This window comes from Diachasma alloeum, unplaced genomic scaffold, assembly GCF_001412515.2.
Source record: "Diachasma alloeum isolate Michigan unplaced genomic scaffold, Dall2.0 Dall_scaffold_00176, whole genome shotgun sequence".
Lineage (NCBI taxonomy): Eukaryota > Metazoa > Arthropoda > Insecta > Hymenoptera > Braconidae > Diachasma > Diachasma alloeum.
Genome location: NW_021680342.1, coordinates 980,929 through 1,002,739, shown reverse-complemented (window position 1 = coordinate 1,002,739; position 21,811 = coordinate 980,929). Strand labels below are relative to the sequence as shown.

Sequence of the window (21,811 nt, the reverse complement as noted above, 5' to 3'; positions counted from 1 at the left end):
CAATAATCTCACTTGACTTCAAAATGACTGCAATTGACTACAATTATCCATTCCATTACTTGAGACAAAAAATCCCCAACACAAATCCTCCCAATCACCTAAAAACTCCCGAATCTGTATGCAATTTCACAAAATGCAAATATCAATAAAAAATATGGTATTATGAGGATCGAACCATTGTTAACCATTCAATAGAATTTTTATTTCCGCGTACAATGCAGCGATGCGTTACATAAACATCATCAACCACAAGGGATAATAAAAATAAAAAGGAGCTTTGAGGAAAACCGTTTGAGCATTGTTTGTATCCCGTGGCCTAAATAAATAGCAATTCCGAGACGAGTGTTTTTCATCTCTCGAAATTCTCCCGAAAGTGCAATTGGCAAATAGGTACAGAGTGAAGGTGTACAAGGCGGCAACCTTCAAGTTGGGAAGCTCTCTGACCCGAGAGACTCGTCGAGAAAATACTGCCCCCACCACTCGAGCACGTGCATTTCGAGCGCTATTGTCGGTTCGCACTGCCGCTGCGGGGCAACGTCAGTTCGCTCTTGCGTTCAGTATCGAGGCAGAGACGAAGGTGATCGGACGCTCGGAATATTCGCCGCGAAAATACACATTCTCTCCGCTGTCTCGTTCATCCCGGGTTGTCAAATAAATCGCGATCGAAGTTGAGTCGCTTGAGTTATCATTCGTTTATTTTATCTGCATTATTATTAGTATTTCTCGTAACCAGACAGAGTGTTGTACAGCTGAACAACGGATTATGCCTGGGGTTTAACGATACTCGAGGGGAATTCAAGGATTCATCTAGTCAAGAAGGTGAGAGGACGATGTTCGCTGTTGGATCGCAATGGTTTTTCTCGTTAGGATCTCGTTAAATCGGGGCCGTGGAGAATTGTCGTTAGTCGCCTTGGGTAATTGTAGAAACGATCAGAGCAGGATCGTTATTATATGGACAAATGATATCCTCGTATCAGGTTTACCGGCTTCAGTCAGCGCTGTACGTACGTTGATTTTTATCGGGGCTTTCTTGGTATCAGTATTCCACTTTTAGTTTCAAATTCATAACATTCTGAGGTCTGCTTCGTTTTTTGTAAGAACCCCAGTCATTTGGAGAAGACGCTATTTTTATCCTCGCAAGTCTCGTCTTTTATCTTACTGGGGAATTTTAATTTCTCGTTCTGCTGATTTTGCACTTTATTCAGCTTCATTTTTCTCGACTGGGGAACAAAGAGATTTTGAGGGTGGGAACAAAAGCGGGGAATTACCGTTGAAGATTTATCGTTTTGTCTGATCGCGGATTTTTGGGAATAAACAGAGGAGATGAATAAATTCGGCTGTTCTCCAGGCGAAAAATGTTTTCTCTTGTCTGGTGCAAAATATTCGTTCAGTTTTGGTTATTTTGGGGAATTGTGGAAGATTTCGGTTTGCAAGAATCGGGATTTTTTGCACTTACTTCACGTACTCCACGTAACTCCCCAGATATTCTCTAAAACACTGGGTAACTGCATTCTGGGGCTTGCACATGTTCCACGAACGGTAACCACACGATTCCCGTATTAATCCGTTATTTCTAATTTAGAGCGCACTTTAGATCCATTCAACATACCCATTATCCTCAATATTACAATTCCCTTCATTATGCAAAGAGAAGAATAATCATACTGCACTTGTGAATGGGTTTCATCAAGATGGCATGAAATTCGAAAATAAACCGTTGAAAATTCATACAATGCACTCCCCCGAGGATCCTGATTCATGCCCTTTAATAAGAATGTAGTCCGAAGTGAGTGCAATTGTCTTCCGGGGATTTGTTACGAATTTATTGCAGTGTTCGAGAAGCCTGGATTACCTGGAAGGGTGCCGATGGGCGGTGCACAAGCAATTTCAGAAAATTCTCGATGGCAACTCCCACAGCGTGTATTGTCTACGTGTCTTTGTAATAAATACAAAATTTAACGACGCTATTTACTTTTGCCACCTCAGTCTCTTTTCAAGTTTAAAGCCATCCAAGAACGTGGCGTAATAATTTTTTTTCCATCTGTCTGTACGAATAACGGTGTTAATTCCAGTCTGTCTAGAATCAGTAGGTAAAAATTGTGGAAGGGGAAGAGCAATAACGATGTATTGAGCGCATGTAAACAGATTTGACCCATTGAGTCTAGGATATTTCAATCCACGTTTGAAGAGTCGCAACATTCGCGTGCTAATGTTTACGAAACCACTGAGAGGCCTTTGCGGTTGTTTAGTTGTGCCTTGAGTCTGAATGTTTCGCGTCTGGAGAAAATTCTGAATAAACGGGGAATGAGGTAACCGATTTTTCGAGAATATTATTTCGCCCTCTTGAGGTTTTCGATGAAACTCAATGAATTGGGCGAATGCGGCGCGAGAGTACTGCGAAAGCAATTTAATATTGTCGTTTTTAACACGTTGCTAATCAGGATTACTCATTCAACCCTGAATTAGATAAGTAAAACCACTTATCCGTACACATCGCCACGCAAATCCTGGCGGCACTTGTTCCGGTTGCGGAGAGATTTTATTCACATTGGATAAATCTTGTTATCTAGCTAATGAGTGGTAACATTGGTGTCTGAATTGTGATAATATTTTCATATTTTTCTCTCTTGTTTTTAAATAATTCAAATGGAACCGTTGTGAGGAAGCTTGTTAACCGCATGTGTTGCCGGATTTATGCAAATTGATTAAACAGTCATTATCATAAATTATATCTGAAGAAACAACGGTTAATTGATTCAAATCATTCGTTCCTGAGATTGAAGCAGTTATTCAAACTATTTTTGTGAATGGTTTGCGTCTGGAGACAATTCAGAATAAATGGGGAATGAGGTAACCGATTTTTCGAGAATATTATTTCGCCCTCTTGAGGTTTTCGATGAAACTCAATGAATTGGGCGAATGGGGCGCGAGAGTACTGCGAAAGCTATTTAATATTGTCGTTTTTAACACGTTGCTAATCAGGATTACTCATTCAACCCTGAATTAGATAAGTAAAACCACTTATCCGTACACATCGCCACGCAAATCCTGGCGGCACTTGTTCCGGTTGCGGAGAGATTTTATTCAAATTGGACGAATCTTTTTATCTAGCTAATGAGTGGGAACATTGGTGCCTGAATTGTGATAATATTTTCATATTTTTCTCTCTTGTTTCCAAATAATTCAAATGTAACCGTTGCGAGGAAGCTCGTTAACCGCATGTGCTGCCGGATTTATGCAAATTGATTAAACAGTCATTATCATAAATTATATCTGAAGAAACAACGGTTAATTGATTCAAATAATTTTTTCCTGGGATTGAAGCAATTATTCAAACTATTTTTCATGCTAATGAATGGAAAAATTAATTACATTCTTGGATGAAAGACAAATCCAACGCAAAAAATCGGGAGATACGATGACCCGATTGGATTCTCGGGGATTCCAATTAAATCCCTCACTCAACCTGATACTCGGCGACTCTCTGAGTGTGTCGATTACGTTACTCCCCGTAACTTCACCAGATTTATTCCGATCATTTGAAAACTTATTATCATAAATTAGATCTAAATAAGTAACTGTTAATTTATGTAAATCATCTCATTTTTTCCGAAGATTGAGACGATTATTTAACAATTATTCATGTAAATGAAGATAGAATGCATGTGTTCGTTAATTAAATGGAAATTAAGGATATACAACATTTGTAGTTGAACCCCATTTCCATTTCAGCCTCATTTGACCCGAGGTTAATGGAATCTTACGATTATTTTATCATTCTAAATCTGAAGGTCTAGATTAGTTTCTCGTTTTTTACCATTAAGGAATATTTTTTGAATCATAAAAAACAGGAAGTTTATTTTTTGAAGAAGATCCGCCAAAAAATTGCAATTTTCGAAGATTACCCGTCTCTGTCAGTAGTTCACGAACAGAAAATTGTTCCCTAAACCATTTTTAAAAAAATCGTACACTATTAGGAAATAAATAATTCTGGGATTTCAAATAAATTATCGTAAAATTATTTACAATGACTAATCCACCTGCATTTTCCAAATATGATGTTACTGAAAAATGAGCTAATTACAAAAGTATTCCACGAAATGGCAATTTTCAGATTCATATGACAACGCATATTATTGAAGATTGTGAAAATTCAAGTAATTATTGTTCGGAATTATCAATCCATTGAAAAAACATCAAATGATGTTTAATTTGCACAATGAGTTTGAGAATTCAAGCCGCTGTTGAAATGTCAATAATCACTCAACATGAAAACCTCATTTTTGTTGAAATTCCAGGATAAATCGTAAATTCCGTGAACGATTGGATATTAAATTCACTTCGAATTCACAATATTAAAAATTCAAATTCAACTATTATTTAAATTCTAAGAAATTTCCAACAGTCTAACAATTTAGTCCCCATTTTACGAAGAAATAATTAATAAGTAAAGTTTCTGGAAGTCTGCAAAATGTTATTTATTCATTTCTAAAGAGGAAATGCTCAAAAAGTGACAATTTATCTCATGCGACAGTTCGAAAAAATACTATTGCCTGACGAATTATCCATCAAAGTTTCAAATTGTTCTCAAGCAATTTAGTTCACAAAAATATTGCGATACAAAAATACAATGCGATCTGTACAAAAGTAGAAAATACTCGGATATCCTCAATCTCAAGAAAAGCCGAATCCACGCTGACCCAAATAAATTCCCTGAATCCCTTCAGAATCCTCCACTCCCCCTCCACTTAATTCCCCGAATATATCAATGACGTCACCCCCCGCAAAGTCCCCAGACACTTGATCCTCAAAATAAAACCAAGAAATAAGCCCCAAAAGCCATTTCAACAGTGCAGAACGTCCATCGGCCAACGAACCCGTTTTCTCCGCATTCCCCCTCTCACCGAAACTCCTTGTGGTCACCATCATCCCGTCTCCTGACACACAAACTCTTCTCACCTCGCCCATCCCCGTCCCAATGACAAATGCTCACTCACGAGTAACACATGTTCCCTAATAGATTTTCCAATTTAATGGGACACGGGTAGTCCATCAAACGCATGAAAACCGATTCCCCGAAAGGTAATTCATAATAAAGCCGATATTACCATTGTAATATTGCAACGTCGATGGCAAATACAATGGGAATTTACCTGAGCAGGAACAATGCGCACCCTCCGATCGAATCTACTTAATTATAATGAAAACGAAAAGCCAAAAACGTTTTTCGGGGTGCAAATAGAGAGAGGCGACGAAGGAGGAAGGGAGAGGGAGGGATGCCCATTGTTCAGGGGGAAGACCCACACCTGACCCCCGCTGGGGGTCTCTTTATACCTGCTGGGACCATGGGAACCTGCCAAAAAGGTCTTCCTAAAGCTCTTTGAAAAACCAACTCGAGGACAGCTGTCGATCGTGTACCGATTTTTCATCCACAATTTTTCTCCCACGCTACGCGAGCTTTTTCATAGATTTACCTGGCGCTAGTAGCCCACGGTCTCGACACTTTGTGTAGGTAGGTTAAGACGGAAAAACCGGAATGAAAAGAAAACGAATTGAAAGACAATTTTTTTTACGCTCAATTTTTTTTCCCTTTCTTTTGGTCTTTAACGTGACCTTTTATGGAAATGCGTGTGCATTCGTAAATAAACGGCCGATTCATTACGCAATGGCGTGCGTCCGTTTAATACCTTAAAGGGGGAAAAAATATGGCGAACGAAAATAAGATAATGAGAGAGGGTAAAAATTGTTGGGAGCATGTACCAAGTAGGACGGTTTGGATAAAAGTCCAGGGGCCGTGACAGTGGCAATTAAAGAACGGTAATACCACGAATTGTGGATAATTTATTCTCGAGAAGTTCTTTGTTAATCGGGGCGTGCTTTGATTCCGTGCACTCGAGCATTCGCTCGGGCTGTTTTGTGATACAATTCACTGGATTCTAGCACGTAATTTTTACCTTTGAATTACTCAAGAATACGTTCGACGATTATTATAACATATTTAATGAGAGGATTTCTCGATAATTATGGGTGTCGTGGTATTTGTGGATTGTGTGTTTTGATTGTTCTCTTTAGTATGAATATTCATTGATGATTTTTTTTATGTATTTGAATAAATTAATTATGGAGTGCTTGACCTCTTTCAATTTTTCCTGGTGATTTCGGCGACATTTATTTTATTTCATTGATGGTCCCTTCAGTACTCGCCTCATTTCCTAACAAGTTTCGCAATAGCGTTTTTCTTATTGAAAATAGGAATAATAGAGAGAAGAAAATGGAATGGACCGGTTGAGGGTTCGAAGAATAGTCTGAAGTCTGAAGTGTTCCCTACACCCCACGCGAGGATCGGAGGGTCATAGAATAGAAAAACTATTCAATTATCGTCTTCAAGACTTCGTCTCAGTTTCTAATTTATCCATAAAACAATATTTTCTCTTTGTCCTGAAACCATTGATGTTTATTTTTTCTCCACATTTCTCTCAATTTCTCCTCTTCCTAAAACAATATTTCCACTCGCTCGAAGTACAGTCAGACTTTCTGTAACTCAATCCCCATTTCAAGATAATTCTCGCAGTCGAGATGTCCAGACATTTCCTTCTCAACTAAAAATATTCATGCCTTTTCAATCGAAAGTCACCATCAGCTTGATCGATACTTATTAAGCCTCCGTCTGGACCCTCCGACGCTCAATGAACCGGACTATAGAAAGTAAAACTATCCACGGCACAAGCTGTCCCAAACGCTCTTCTTGACACAAATCCGAGTGAGATCGCGATCGAGAAATTTGTGCCACCTTTGCCATTCAAATGAAAATTTATTACCCAACAAAAAAGTTGAAAAAGAATAACCTACACTTTTATACGAAAGGGGGATCAAAGTGAAAAAAGGGGGGAAGGGGGAACTGCGATTGAGCGATATAGTACTCGTCACGCAACCGCCTAGTGTTCCATTACACTGGTCTCAGGAGGTACAAGAACACGGGAGAGCTACGGTTCCTTCAGTTTTGTACATGAACGCAGTTATAGGATTACAGAGAATAAAAATAAATCCAAAAAGATAAAGAATCATAGTGAAGGGAATGGGGTAAGACCGATGGGGGGGAAAATAACTGTAATGCATCTCCGTGGGCCATCACCTATGATCCTGAACCGTTACGGAATGTAATGGGTGAGTATCCGCCTTTCTGCACAGTGTAAGTTAAAGTACAGACAAACAGTTTGACTCCTACCCACGATTACACACTGAAGGCGCCAGTAGTCGGTGGTCCCCGGGAGGGCGACGGAAATATAACGTCAGGCCGGAAGCAACAACTTCCTGTGATTCAGACGAGACGCATCCCGCAGCTCCTATTCTCGTATCTATCAATATATCCCTAAAATTTTTACGAAAAAGCGTTAAAAGCCGCCGCAGCTATTTTATTTTCTTCTTCAGTATAAATATCCCCCGTAAGATTACCGGAAGACGGTTGGGAATTGACCGTTTGCTTCTTCGGTTGTTCCCATACTTGAGCCCCAAAAAAAATGGGTGAGAAAACATATTAATTTTGAACAACTCGTATTACTATATCCGGTTCGTGTGACTAAAGCGTGGAACGTGTGACAGTGCTGCAGGCGAAGCTTCTGAGCATAGCGAGGGGTTAAAAATCTTCAAGGAAGCCTTGTGAGTACTTGAGGCGAGTAGGTGGATTGGGGCCATGTACATGGACTATATGCATCGCAGGCTAGAACATGCACGTGGGTTTATTATAATTTTTTTTTGGTCGTTGCTCACACACCCTGTTTCTTTTCAAGAGCCAGACGTTGCGCCGGCTGGTATCTGTCTCGTGGTCGATTTAATTTCGATTGCTGTTTAGGATCGTTACGGTTTCTATTCATAATCCCACTCTAATTTTATGCAATTGATACGTGTTGCCATTTTTCGCTGGACATTTGGCGAACTCTCACTTCTAAGTCGTGAGAGCGAGGATGAAACCGATCATTAAATGAGAGACATGTTCCGGAATTTTTAACGATTTTCAATAATTCTCTGGTATATGTTATGGGGAAGGAGGGGGAGAAAAGGGTTCGTACGCACGAAGTCATTCGAAGGAGTTATTTGTGCTCGCAGGATCGTAAAAGCCAACTGTGCTCGGTCTGTGTCAGAGTTACGACTCCTAGCAGCAGTGCAAGAGATCTCCGGTCTCGGTGTTTTGTGTTTTGCAGGAAGCATATTGCCAAACGTCGGTGGAATGCCTAGAAAGTGATCCGTGGAAGTATTCCACTGATATCTTTCTCGGATGTATATCTCGATTTCATCCTTGCGCCAATCATTGCGTGCCAATCTCTCGATATGCACTTTTTTTATTATAAAACGACCAATTATCCCTCGACCGAACATATCGACTGTAATTACAGAACTTCATTTCTATGATATTGCACGAGGTGGAATAACTGGACTCGTCACTTTTTTTTCTTGTTTCAGACAAGATGCGTTTGTTTAAGAGACTTCCTAATGATCCGTGTCCTCAGCTCGTTTCAGCAACTCCATTATCTCAGGATGAAGGTGTTACAAAAAGCTGCGCAAATGAGCAAATATCTACTCCGAAAAGTTCTAGAAACAGCGAAGAAATGCCACCACCGAGTTCAGCAGTTTCGACGAGAAAAAGTAAGTTTTTACATACGCGGCGTTAGATCGGTAATAAAAGGAAAATTGCACAGTGGAAAAAGCCTGTTTGCATGGTTCGTGGGGAAATATTGCAATTACTGTAATTTTTTTCACTATCAATCTCGGCATGGTTAATTAATCATCGTTTATTAAGTGCACGAGACTAGAACGTAAAAGGCAATTTCCCGAGAAATCAAGTGATTAACGGTGGATTTTTTTTCTAACCAGGTATCTCAACGTGGGGAAGAAAAGTAGGACTCAGATGGGATCAGTTGAAGAGATCAGACAGCTCCGAGATACTCTCGGTATCAGGTAGGAGACGTCGATGGAGTCCCAATAGACGGAGTGTGTGCGAGATGACTGAGGAGGAGACGGTAATTTTTCCCAACGATATTTACATATTGATCATGAAGTACTTGAGGGGAAGGGATGGAGAAACATCTATTCCTGGTCTATCTTGTTATGAAAGTGTTGAGAATTTAGGGAGATAAGTGACGTTTTGGTCCTTTCAGAGCCCAAAAGATTCCAAGCCAAAGAGAATATCACGTGTTGAGTCCCTCAGAAATTTATTTCGAGGGGGTGGCGGTAACAATGAAGGCTCACCGAAGAGCGGGACGATTCAGGAGGAAGACCCAGTGGCATTGAATCTCTACAAAATGGACAAAGCACTGAGTGAAGGAGCCCTGAGAACCGTGCCACAATCGAGGGAGCCACAAAATCCTCGTACACTGGCAGAAAAAAAGGATCAACTGAATCGTGCTATAAACAATCTTCAAGAGCAGCATAAAGTGTTGGATTATATTCTGAAAAATCAGGAGATCCTGAAGACGGAGAAGGGGAGTACTTTGGCACGTGAGACACTCGAAAAAGTTCGCACAAACAGGTAAAGTATCTTTAAAATTCTCAATGTTTCTTCAATTCAATCGAATGAAAGTAAAATTAATGGCTTTTTTATTGATGCCATACAACAGCCCATCCCGTAGAAAGGAACCTGTAGACTTGAGAAAAAATAACTCATCCTCCCAGTCTCGTGGCAGTCCTTCAGGCAGTAATGTAAAGAGAAATCTTTTCACTGCCAGAGCAAGCAGTGGTGAGAACGAAAGGTGAGTGTCTGATTGTCTAGACTGGTCTAGCATTAACAGTCGTCATAATAGCAGACGAAAAAAAACGACGAATGCGAACGAAAAAACAGGCTTCTGAGAAATCTTCACTTGCACTTGAGATTCACACGAGTTTTCTCACATTTATGACATTATCTCTGATTACCGGAATCTTAAACGTGTCTTTGAACTTGTCAAAGTGAAATATTAACGTTTCCATCATTAGTTGACACATGAGAGAGTAAAAATCACGTTCACTTTTTCTTTTACTTATGAAAATTGAAGAAAATGAATTTGAAAAACAAACTAGAGTGCATTATAATCTTATTCCTCAAGCAAGTCTAATCATTTAGAAGTTTTAGTTTTTAAGTTTAATTTATTACTGTTGAAACTTATTTCATGGAGAGAGGGAAGTAGACAACTCCTAATAATATTCATGATCTTCCAGGACTGAGAATCGAAAATCCTACACAGGATCAGCAATAGACGACCTGATGTGTAACCTCCGCCTGGGCTGCGACGAGAGTGGCTACGATTCCGACAGTACCCGAGCAGGAGCAGACTCCCCAGACAGTGAGCAGTCAGTCCCATCAATGCTGAAGCCCCGAAGTTTCTCCATCACCTCGGAGGACTACCAGGGCATCGACCTCTCCCTCCTGCCAAATGTCCCCCTCCCCCCAGTGCCCGTGAGCACCCCCACAAAGCGAACCCCAGACCCAAAGCCAGAGACGCCTGAGAGTCCCCGAAAAATCCAGCCTCTCCACGAAACAAACAATCTGGACGAAACACTGAACATATCCACCCGCACAGACGTTACAGTTATGTCTGATGATGATGAGACCGACAGCTGCGACGACGAGGCCTTCGAGGCCCTCCAGAACGGTTTATGCATTCGTCTAAACCCAGCCCTGATGGACTGCAATGTAAACTCATTCGAGGACAATTTCACGAGCATTCCCTCGATAATCCAGAACAACAACAATCCAATTTCAAACCCAAGCGCCTACAAGACCCCCTCAAAGTCCAAGCTCTCGTCGAAGTCCCAACTCCCCCCTGAGGACGAGCCAATGCCACTGATCGCTCGATCGAGACTGCAGTCCCCCCAGAGAATCACAAAATCCCAATCGAGCATTAAAAACCGAAAGCTCTCGAACGTAAGTGTCTTAAACCTCCTAGACAACGCAGCCTCACCGAGCAAAGACAGTCCTCCAGCATCGAAGCTGAAATCCATATCGATGAATCCAATTCACTACTACAGCCCCAAGCGTACTCGTTCAAAAATGGATCCAGAGCCTGACGATGTATGTAACAAGATAAAACGCCCAGTGGCAACTCCAAAGACCCCCTCATCAACCTCAAAGCTTCCTACTCGTCGTGAATTGAAGACACTGAAGGTCTTCGTGGACAAACCAGGAAATTTGGGTATTTCTGTGGATCGTCAGGAGGCGGTGAGGCCTTACTACATCATTTCAAAGCTGGATCCCAACGGGGAGGCTGCTAAATCTAAGAAAATTCATGTTGGTGATGAGATTGTTCGTGTGTCTGGTCGTCAGGTCAGAGGGATGACAGCCTCTGAAGCTAGAACAGCCTTAAAAAGTTGTGTTGGCCCTGTGGAGCTGAAGATCGCCAGGGAGCCTAGGTTTGCGTTTGACGGAGAGTTGGGGGACACCTGGGGGGACCCATTGGTGCGCACCAGGAGTGATACCGAGGTCTGGACACTCAGGGATTCATCGGTGGAGACGAATCCAGAGGTTAAGGATGCTCGTGAGGGTGAGGCGACCAGTTGCCAGGTCATTGGGGCTCTGACCAAGGACGGCAGGAGTCTCTCTAATGTCACGATGAATCGAATTGACAGTGCTGAGGGTAATAATGGGGGTAATGAGAGTGTCACACGCAAGATCACTGGCATGAGGAAGTTTCAAGTGCCCACGAAACGGTATTCAACGCCGGTGTCGCTGGGACGTCGAGCCACCAGTGCATGCATGGATTTATTGACAATTACTCTGGAGAAGGGGGCTGAGAAGAAACTTGGGTTTTCTATCGTTGGGGGGGCTGATAGCAGCAAAGGGACGATGGGAATTTTTGTCAAGGATATTCTGCCTGACGGACAGGCCGCTGAGGAGGGCACTCTGAGGGCTGGGGATGAGATCCTTGCGATTAATGGATTATTGATGGAGGGACTTACTCATGCTAAAGCGCTGCAAACGTTCAGGGCTGCCAAACGAGGGAAAATGATTATTCATGTGGGCAGGAAGGAGACGACACATAAACGGTTATTAGTTGGACATTAAAGTCGCATTAACATGTAGGTTAGTCTCATTGCTTTCTGCCTCATTAACAGTATTTTGGGTGTTGGCTGGGTGACAGTCTTTGGGCTAATCAGTCGTTAACGGCCTTTCTGGGTCTTTGAGATAATTATGTCATCTGCGGGGGAGAGGTGGAAACGCGGTATTAATTACCTCAGCTATCACTTGAAGCTTCGGCTACATTATTTTTACTTGTAAATTATTCAAGAGCTTTCGAAATGAGTCATTTAATTTTACTAATGTGACGGTCTTTTGTGAGCACTAATTAGATGTTTTGAATTGTCTTACAGGATGATGGGTCAGTCGAAATCCTACGACTGTTTGGACAAGTTGATAGAAGGCAGAGAGGAATGACTAAGATCGAATAATATCTAGTTACCATTTTTTTTCGCAGATTTAACTTTTACTCTTTCATAATTATGCGTTAGGAATAATTTCCTATGAGCGATTTCTTGGTCCCTGAGAATCCGTATGTACATAGTTTCATTGAATTTAGTTGAGTACGCGTAATGAGTTGGGGTTTTGATTATTAAGAAAATTGTGATACTTGATTTAGATTTTTTTATCAACTTGATGAGAATTTTCAATGTCTCAAGATTTTTTTTTTTTGTAAATTGGAGAATGATGTCTGATGGGAGTAGTTTTTGTACATAGAAATGAATCAATGATTGTGATATTGAGAATTGAGCCTTTCCAGTCGGTAATTATTTTCACCGCTCAAAAGTTTGAGGGGAAAATTTATCTGAAACATAAACAAAGGAAAATATTCCTGGCGGTTTCCACTGTTTGGCCCGGAGTAGACACCCAAGTGAATATCTCAATTCTCATTGGTTACAAATCATTATTCCTCAATACCGAATTATTACTCTTCGACATTAGCTTCAAGTTTATTGGACCTATCCCTGTTAGACACAATCCGCTAACACGAGGTATACGGTCCGTAAGGCGCAAGTGGTTCACAATTAACATATATTTTTATGTTTTGAAATGTTGTTTGTTTAATTTGAGCCACAGGGTAAGATACGTTTGGAAAGATAACAGAAACATTTTTACGAAATTTTGTGACACTTAAGTAGACATCCAGTCTACTCATAATTCGTTTAGCAGCGGGGAATTGAGGGAGTGCAGTTGTAACATTAACTTGTAATTAGATTTTAAATGTAATGAGACTGACATTGAGCAATGTCTACCTGAAATAATGCTGTGATACGGATTGTAGTCACATATTAGTTTAAATGTCGTACAAAAACAAACAATGTAAATACAAATAAACACGTCATTTTGTTAATTATAATGTTGTATTATTTGTGATTATTGAATTTGTTATTATTTGCTGGTGGAGACGGTGCTGCTCGATATTGGAAATGTTGTCGACACACTCAATAATTGTTCGATGGTTAAGTTTGTTGTGATGGACAACAAGGCTGAGGCCGGGGCTGCATGGTGATTGGTGTCCATGTTTAGAAAACTTCTGTTAAAAAAACTTCATCACAGAAACTTCGTCAAAACAACTTGATGAGTGAAAAAACTTGAAGAAAAATAAATTTGAACAATTGAAACTTTGAAAAACTTTTGAAAATTCCACGAAAAGAATTCAAAAAACACAAAAATAGAGCATCAATAACGCATCAATAATAATCCAGAGTAAACACCATCGAGTCTCGATAATGAGGTATTTGCCACAAATTCATAAGCATGAGGTAATAAATAACACAACTATTCATATCCACGACACAAAAAAAACATAACAAATGATGAGCAATCCCTCTCAAATACTTCAGAGTGGTGCGTTCGGCATAATAACCGAAAGGTTTCGTTGACGGAAGTTCAATTTGGCTAAAGTTGAATTCACCAAAAATTCACTTTCCCAAAATTGACGTAACCAGGTTTTTTTGACGATTTTTTTTAAAGGTACTCTCGGTGATTAAGGAGTCACGCGAGGGCGGGGAGGAGGGACTGCTGGAGGATTGTGGTTCATTATTAACATATAATTCTGTTTTCAAATGCTATTGGCTCAATGTGATCCACAGGGTAAGAAACATTTCGAAAGAAAATAGAAACGTTTTTCCGAAATTTTGTGACACACATGCAGTCTATTCATGATCTTTCAACAGAGAGGAATCGAAGAAGTGTATTTGTAACATTAATTTGTAATTACATGTTAAACGTAATGAGACTGACATTGAGCAATGTCTACCTGATATAATGCCGCGCTACGGACTGTAGTCACATATTAGTCTAGATGTCGTACAAAAACAAACAGTGTATATACAAATAAACACATCCTTTTGTTAATTACAACGTCGTAGTATCCGTGATTATTAAATTCGTTGTTATTTCTTGGGTTAGCCTACTTGTGGTAGATATGTTCTCGCTGGTGGTAGGGGAGGGGGTGCTGGGTATTGGGGTCGTTGTTGTTGACACACTCGACAATTGTTCGATGGTTGTGTTTGTTGCGGTGGACAACAAGGCTGGGGCTGAGGCTGTTGTACTGGAAGATAAGTCCTGGGTGGTGGTAGGGGTCGTGGTGGTGGAGGAGTTATGCGAGGACGAGGAGGAGTTGGTGGTCGAGGGGGAGGAGGGGGTGGCGGAGGAGGAGGTCGTGGAGGGGGTGGAGGTGGTGGTGCTGGCGTCTGACAAACGTAACAGTTGCTGTTGGACGGCGTCTGCCCTGGGCGACAACAGGTCGGCGGAGGGGGCGGGGGTGGGGGTGGCGCAGGGGGTCGTGGAGGCGGCGGTGGTGGAGGAGGCCTCGGTGTTGGAGCTGAAAAAGTTTTGGGAGAACACGCTGTGAATTAATGCATTCCTGATTGCCCGTATTTTCACCAATAACTCATAACTCACCAAAGCGCGTCACGTTTTTTCACCCTCTCCACTAGGTTGAGTGCTAAGTTTGAGGAGTAAAAAGAAAATACGTTTTTTTAGAGATATGGTGAATAATGAGTTCCGAAGAGGTGAAAATCGGCGCGGTTTGATCGCATTTGTTTTCATTGCTGAACGAATTTTGGCCGTTAGTACCACGTGGCTCGTGAAATATGATTCTTTAGGAGTCAGTCTTTGTTGGGGGGAAAAATGAGCCTAGGTGTGAGGTACGTCGCGCCTTATCGTACAAAGGTGAAATTACTATGATTAAGAAAATAATTTACTGCACTACCGAGCATTTTACGTTGGCACGGCCACTCAGGCAGAACATGAATGTTAGAGCTGAATGCGTAGACATTAAAGGATGGGAATGAGATATGAAAATTACCAACGAAATTTATGGTTGAAATCAGTCTTGAATGAAATCTCCTTTAAATACAGTTTATAATACGATCTGGATTGAGCAATTAAATTAATGTATTACCAGGTGTGTAGGGAGGCAGGTACGTAGGCGCTGGGGTTGAAACACTCGGTGGCGGTGGCGGCAAATAACTTGGTGGGGGCGGCGGCGGGGGTGGCGGTGGTGGAGGAGGTGGAGGAGGAGGAGGTGGCGGTGGGGGAGGAGGTGGCGGCGGTGCTGGCGTTGCACATATCATGCAATTGCCACCTGGAAAATGAAGAAATGAAAATTAAACTCTGTGGTTGGAATACATCTCCGTTACAAATTCGGTGGAAAAATCTATTGGATTTTTATAGAATTTTCTATTCAACTATTACCGCTTATTCTGAGGCGATATTTTCTGCAGAATTTTTTCGACTTAAATTTTCTACGTTGTTTTCCGTTGATTTTTGTCTATGAAAAGAGATGGAAAATAGAGTGGAGAAAAAACTTTAATAATTCCTGTTGAGGAATTCCTATAGAAAATGTCTGAATAGAAAAAGTGGTATAAAACGATGAAATTCTACTGATTTTTTCTATAAAATAGTTTCATTTGAATATTTTCTATTAAAAAACGCGCAGTAAAGCTGCAGAACTCTTTAATAGAATCGGGTAATAACTAATAGAATGTCCAATAGAAGTTAATACAAATCTAATGAAATTTTCTATCGAATTCGCTAGATTTTTCTGCATAAAAATATTTGTGCGGACATATATCTCAATTATATCACCTGTATGAACCGCCAATAATGCAATATGTAATGTGCACGCTAATTATGCATTACATCAATGTTATTATTATAGATGTGGATACATGTATGTAGCATATGTTTCACATTACTCTTTTGGCAGCAGATACGTATAATATGGGCGCACGAGGGAATATCTCATACATTTACACATCGCAGATACTGAGAGAGAGAGGACGTTCTCACATCACGAGACTAATTTCTTGAGCCAAATGCAGACTCCACAATTGGAGACTGTGACAAACTATCTCGAAGTGGTGTCTAGAGGAGACGATACTATGACTTTTGAGACTGAGACAGTCCCAAAAATTTCCATATTTTTTTAGAGCGAGACCCTACGAAGTTTTCTCGTGGGCCGCCCTAGAAAAAGTACGGAAAATCGAGTTTGCTTCACGATTACTTGACGTGTTCGGTAATTTTTCTCCAACGTTTTTTCCGGCTACGCAAGAATAATATTTTTTGGTCAATTCTGACGGTACCTGATGGCACTTGTCCAGGTTGACAGCAGGGTGGCGGCGCACATACGTAGCAGTTGCTGTTTGCTGGTGTTTGACCCGGTTGACAACAGGTCGGGGGAGGGGGCGGCGGCGGTGGTGGAGGAGGAGGCGGCGGTGGTGGTGGTGGCGGCGGAGGAGGAGGAGGAGGAGGAGGTGGCGGCGGCGGTGGGGGTGGTGGCGGTGGCGGCGGTGGTGGGGGAGGGGGAGGAGGATAATTATAAGTTACAGGTGGTGGTGCGGGTGTTTGACACACATAGCAATTGCTATTCGATGGCGTTTGTCCCGGTTGACAACAACTCGGGGGTGGCGGTGGGGCTGGTGTAGGTAATGTAAACGGCACCGACGGCCTGTCATATGTGTAGCCCGCTTGTCTTGTGACACGCTTCAACGCCGATGCAGAGCCGCTGATCAATATCAGCAAACGCAGCTGTCAACAAAAATACACCAAAGGAGACAACTAACCAAAAACACGATCCCCAATCATCCCTGACATCACTCTACTCACCCATTCTAGCAGCAGCATGATCCATCTGCGTATGACATCGCAGCATCATCTCAACTACCTTTTATACAAAAGTATTTCGGAAATGCCAGCGGAATTGCACTTGATTGTACACCCAAAACCGCACAGTTAATAATATTAAATTAAGTAGTCAATTGCAGGGCAGAAACGTCACGTGGCCGTTTCTCAAGACAATTTTTCTCTAGCGTTAAATGACATTTCGTAAATCACGGGATAAAATGGAGAGTACTTTTCCGCCGGTTAGCGTCAAAGGTTAGTTGATGAAGATTTCTTTAAAAACCACAGTCAAGTTGCCCGAGAGATCTTCCGTCATGTTAAATAACGCCATGATTCTCCGCAAAACCAGAAGAAAAAGAAATATATAAAGAGAGGAGAAAAATCGTGCTTATGAATACTGTGCGTGTTAATGACAGTGCCAGTTGGGATTGATGCAGAGGAATAACCGTAACATTGACAACGAGTGAAATGGCAGGTTAGCTACAGTCACTCATAATCCAACTGCACTGCATCGTACCCCGAGAAGATCAGTGCAACGTGCATCGCGGAATGTTCCTTCGTCACATCTAAGTGGTTTAATTTACTTAATGGCAGCATTACGTGTAAGTTTTCTCGGAATATTGCAACAGGTCGGGAGGATCGGCTCGTTAAATGCCGGCCTGTCCACTGCTTTTATTCTATCCAAGAGAAAAATATGGTCGCGTAAAGGCGGAAGGGGCATAACTTTTCTAGGATGGCTCTCTCAAGCAAAACTCGGGTGAAAATGGCTTTTGACTTGAGTTGTTTGTAGACAGACGGTGGATGAGCTTCTCGCGAATGAATAAAATTATATATCCCTAACAAATCCTCAGGCTGTTTACCACGCTCACTGCTCCGCTATCCAAAGATATAATGATATTCATTTTTTTTCTCATATTCACCAGTACTCGAGATAAACTGAATGTACATCCAGTGGAGCAGGGAATTTTTCCCATTTTAATGAAGTTATCTTATCGAGTGGATTATCGTATGCGAGATCCTGGTCTTCAATTAATTTTTACTAGTGTAACTGAATATTAATGAGAGAATGTAATTAATTTGCATAATTCCAATCATTGGAATGGTAGAAACAATCACTTTTATGGACAATGATTTTTCTGCAAATTCAATGAGACAAACAACACAGCAACCATCGAGATATTAAGTGCTATTGAAAAATAACAAGCTGCGCCACTGTCGTAAATCAAGAGGCCACAGAGAGTATCTATATAAGCTATCATTACCATCGGCCTAGTTAGTCTTTCTTGTTTACATAGATCATAAACACTCAATCTCAATAAAACAATAATAACGTACACTCAACAAAGTAATTATTCCCCTGTACCATTACATCTTCGGATTTCCTCCAGTCAATGCAGGTCAAAGACACCGAATTAGTTCAAGAGCTTCGCCCCATGCATTTCACCGACACTTGTCTCAATATTCCAAAACCATCAGCACCGCCAGACGGATCGAGTACAGTGACAAATGCATTGAACACCTAAACAATCACAACCACCTCGAGAGTATGTTCTAAAAAACTTCCATAATAGCAGCAACAAAAACCTGTTAACCGATTCAGCATGCACCTGTGTCCCTCCAAGGTGTGCCAACAAGGTCAGCCAGCAGTAGTATAATTTCCCCTGTGTCGGTTCATACCCACAAACATTCACCAACACGGAAAAACCTTAGTTGCACGCTTCAGTCTTAGCGCAGCTTCTACTCCAGGATAATCTGGATAAACACATAATTGGTATATTCGACCCGTTGGTGTACGGTAGTTTCATTTCAAGAATTTTATACCGGAGATACGTAGCATCGTCTCCAAGCGAGGCGGCTAAACTTGTGCCACCAGGATGATGATAACTTTGGTATTACCGGGGCTTGTATAATAATACCGAGGGCTTTTCCAAGTCATGATAGCCCACATGACAGCAGCGGATGCGTGTGGATGAACTTGATCATGGGGCACACTCCCTGGAGGGTCGACGTGAGTACCAGTGGGAGGAGAGGGGAAAAATGGTCGAGTAGAGCGAGCAGAGAGCTCACGGTGCAACAATTACTTGTGCAATCATGACTCGGGTAATTTCCGGTGTTCCTCGAAGCACGCGTGCCATACGGTCTCGTTTTTCCCGAGGTTTTTCTCGCCTCTTTTTTCATTTATGCGGTTTTTTTTCGAATTCCTCTGACGTCCCGCGGTGGACGGATCGAAAGCGACGACTCTTGATTTTTATTTTCATTGGCATTGCTGCAAACGCAACCCGGACATACTCTGGGATGCGTTCATTCACGTCACTGGCTGCACTCCTCACGATGTGGCAGCTATGGGTAATGGGATGCTCAGGAAAAAAGGTAAATAAAGGGTGGGGAGTGTGTAAATAAAAATGACGAGGCTCTTGGCAGTTGTGAGGCTAGTTTTTGTGTTAGTTCTCGGGGGGATTCTAGGATTCTTGCGACTGTTTTCCGAGTTCTTTTTTTTTCGAGGCTTTTTGTTTGTGGAAGGCACATGTGGTGTGCTGCAATCATCGGCCAGTCAACCTCGTATGTAACGATCGTTTCAGGTTTTGTAGTTATGGAGCGTTTTGAGTTTTCTCGGGCGTTTGATGCGGGATATTGGAGGATTGAGCTGTTTTGATGAGGGGGGGATGAGTGCAGGATATCGCAGATTTGAATCGGTTATGAGGGAGTCCTTGGGGTCCTTATGGAACCAATTAAGGGGATTTTTCTGCGGTTTATCAATTTAGGACTTCCGCTGAAGAATTGCAGTCGATGGGATACGATTTGGGGGGAGGTGAGGCATCTTCTGGCGTTTTCTGCGGGAAAGGGTGGATTTGGGTTTTTTCTTGGCGGCGGTGGGGTGGAAAAGGGAGCGGGGGAAGTTGGCTGATTGTGTTGAAATCAACTCTGCAATCAACAAACGGGTCAGGGTATTTTCGGTTGAGAGAATCTATTAGTGAATGCAGAGTTCATTAGCATACACTCTGTAGCTATGCTTGAGGCTGAATTTTGTTTACTGATTCTTGTGGTGGAAGCAACAGTATCGAAATTGTGAAGAACAAGTTTTAGTTTCTACGGACTTTCGCTAAAATCGAATTTTTTCGCCAGGTGAATGTTGATTCTGTATTTATTGGCCCCTCCAATGCCAATGAAACCCTCAAAGGTGGCAGATATGTCGAAATAAATTTTTCTTTTTCACCCGGAGCCAAAGTGTCAGATCTTGGGTTTTTACCGGGGCAAAGTCGACTTTCGCCAAAATCGAATTTTTCCGCCAAGTGAGGGTTGATTCTGCATCTACTCGCAATTCTGAGGCCAATGATGCCCTTGAAGGTGGGGTAAAGGTCGAAATGAAAAATTTTTTTTTTCACCTGGGGCCAAAGTGTCAGATCTTGGGTTTTTACCGGGGGAAAGTCGACTTTCGCCAAAATCGAATTTTTCCGCCAAGTGAGGGTTGATTCTGCATCTACTCGCGATTGTGATTCCAATGATACCCTTAGAGGTGGGGAAAAGGTCGAAATAAAAAATTTTTTTTTTCACCCGGGGCCAAAGTGTCAGATCTTGGGTTTTTGCCGGGGGAAAGTCGACTTTCGCCAAAATCGAATTTTTCCGCCAAGTGAGGGTTGATTCTGCATCTACTCGCAATTCTGAGGCCAATGATGCCCTTGAAGGTGGGGTAAAGGTCGAAATGAAAAATTTTTTTTTTCACCTGGGGCCAAAGTGTCAGATCTTGGGTTTTTACCGGGGGAAAGTCGACTTTCGCCAAAATCGAATTTTTCCGCCAAGTGAGGGTTGATTCTGCATCTACTCGCGATTGTGATTCCAATGATACCCTTAGAGGTGGGGAAAAGGTCGAAATAAAAAATTTTTTTTTTCACCCGGGGCCAAAGTGTCAGATCTTGGGTTTTTGCCGGGGGAAAGTCGACTTTCGCCAAAATCGAATTTTTCCGCCAAGTGAGGGTTGATTCTGCATCTACTCGCGATTCTGATTCCAATGATACCCTTAGAGGTGGGAAAAAGGTCGAAATAAAAAAAAAATTTTTTCACTCGGGGGCAAAGTGTCAGATCTGGGTTTTTTACCGGGGGAAAGTTGACTTTCGCCAAAATCGTATTTTTCGGCCAAGTGAACGTTGATTCTGTATTTATTACCCCCTCTAATGCCAATGAAACCCTCGGAAATTTTTTTAGCCATAACGGAACACGTCCAGAGTTCGAGTCCCGGGCAGTCCAAATTTATTTTTTTTACAAAAAAAAGTAGAAAAATATAGAGAGACAATTTAACATATTTTCATATTCTCCAATCGGGTATTTATTTAATTATAGAATAATGTTTATAATTATTGTGGGCGGGATACAAGAAAAAAGAAGGAGAGGATTTCATAGGCCCAAAGAATTAACGCGACCGGCAAGGATTTGGAAGGTCTGAATACAAGTCATGGTTACACCTAACGAGTGGTAAAATGAGACACAACAATATTTGAATGGATGTCAGTTAGTTATGGTCACTAGAGCCTCCTTGGCTTTATCAAACAGATACTGTGTAAGAATTAATTATGAGTTACCATCTACGACATTCTCCCCGCAACCCGGAAGATATGTATTACCAATGAATAGGTTTATCTCCGTGATGTTAGTAATTACGGTGGAAGGTCAAGGAATGTTGAAGAAATAATTACAACGTTGATT

The 21,811-nt window shown here is 41.6% G+C and overlaps 2 protein-coding genes across 4 annotated transcripts; one reads left to right on the top strand and one right to left on the bottom strand.

Moving 5' to 3' along the window:
* Positions 1 to 578: 578 nt before the first annotated feature.
* Positions 579 to 13,335, top strand: LOC107036503 (PDZ domain-containing protein 2). Of its 3 annotated transcripts, none has more exons than XM_015254553.2 (7): positions 579 to 819; positions 8,458 to 8,640; positions 8,869 to 9,014; positions 9,153 to 9,523; positions 9,612 to 9,743; positions 10,189 to 12,012; positions 12,337 to 13,335. In XM_015254553.2, the coding sequence occupies exons 2-7, from the start codon at positions 8,463 to 8,465 to the stop codon at positions 12,398 to 12,400; spliced, it is 2,715 nt and encodes a 904-aa protein (XP_015110039.1). In that variant the 5' UTR covers positions 579 to 819; positions 8,458 to 8,462; the 3' UTR covers positions 12,401 to 13,335. The 3 variants fall into 3 exon arrangements, with proteins under 3 accessions (XP_015110039.1, XP_015110115.1, XP_015110198.1); XM_015254629.2 differs by having other exon boundaries at positions 10,189 to 12,049; XM_015254712.1 differs by having other exon boundaries at positions 10,189 to 12,045; positions 12,337 to 12,412.
* Positions 13,336 to 14,391: 1,056 nt separating this feature from the next.
* LOC107037736 (formin-like protein 20) lies at positions 14,392 to 17,116 on the bottom strand. Its single transcript, XM_015256841.1, has 4 exons — positions 17,099 to 17,116; positions 16,576 to 17,020; positions 15,393 to 15,575; positions 14,392 to 14,810 (listed from the first exon to the last, which is right to left on the bottom strand). The coding sequence occupies exons 1-4, from the start codon at positions 17,114 to 17,116 to the stop codon at positions 14,392 to 14,394; spliced, it is 1,065 nt and encodes a 354-aa protein (XP_015112327.1).
* Between the last annotated feature and the right edge of the window lie 4,695 nt (positions 17,117 to 21,811).

What these genes read in the sequence shown, in the direction of transcription:
- LOC107036503 (XM_015254553.2), top strand. Translation starts at nt 8,463, where the DNA reads ATGCGTTTGTTTAAGAGACTTCCTAATGATCCGTGTCCTCAGCTCGTT. An exon ending in AGCAGTTTCGACGAGAAAAA is followed by an intron (nt 8,641 to 8,868) that starts GTAAGTTTTTAC and finishes TTTTCTAACCAG; the next exon opens with GTATCTCAACGTGGGGAAGA. An exon ending in AAGGAGACGACACATAAACG is followed by an intron (nt 12,013 to 12,336) that starts GTTATTAGTTGG and finishes ATTGTCTTACAG; the next exon opens with GATGATGGGTCAGTCGAAAT.
- LOC107037736 (XM_015256841.1), bottom strand. An exon ending in ACCTGGACAAGTGCCATCAG is followed by an intron (nt 15,576 to 16,575) that starts GTACCGTCAGAA and finishes TTCATTTTCCAG; the next exon opens with GTGGCAATTGCATGATATGT. An exon ending in CCTGCCTCCCTACACACCTG is followed by an intron (nt 14,811 to 15,392) that starts GTAATACATTAA and finishes AAACTTTTTCAG; the next exon opens with CTCCAACACCGAGGCCTCCT.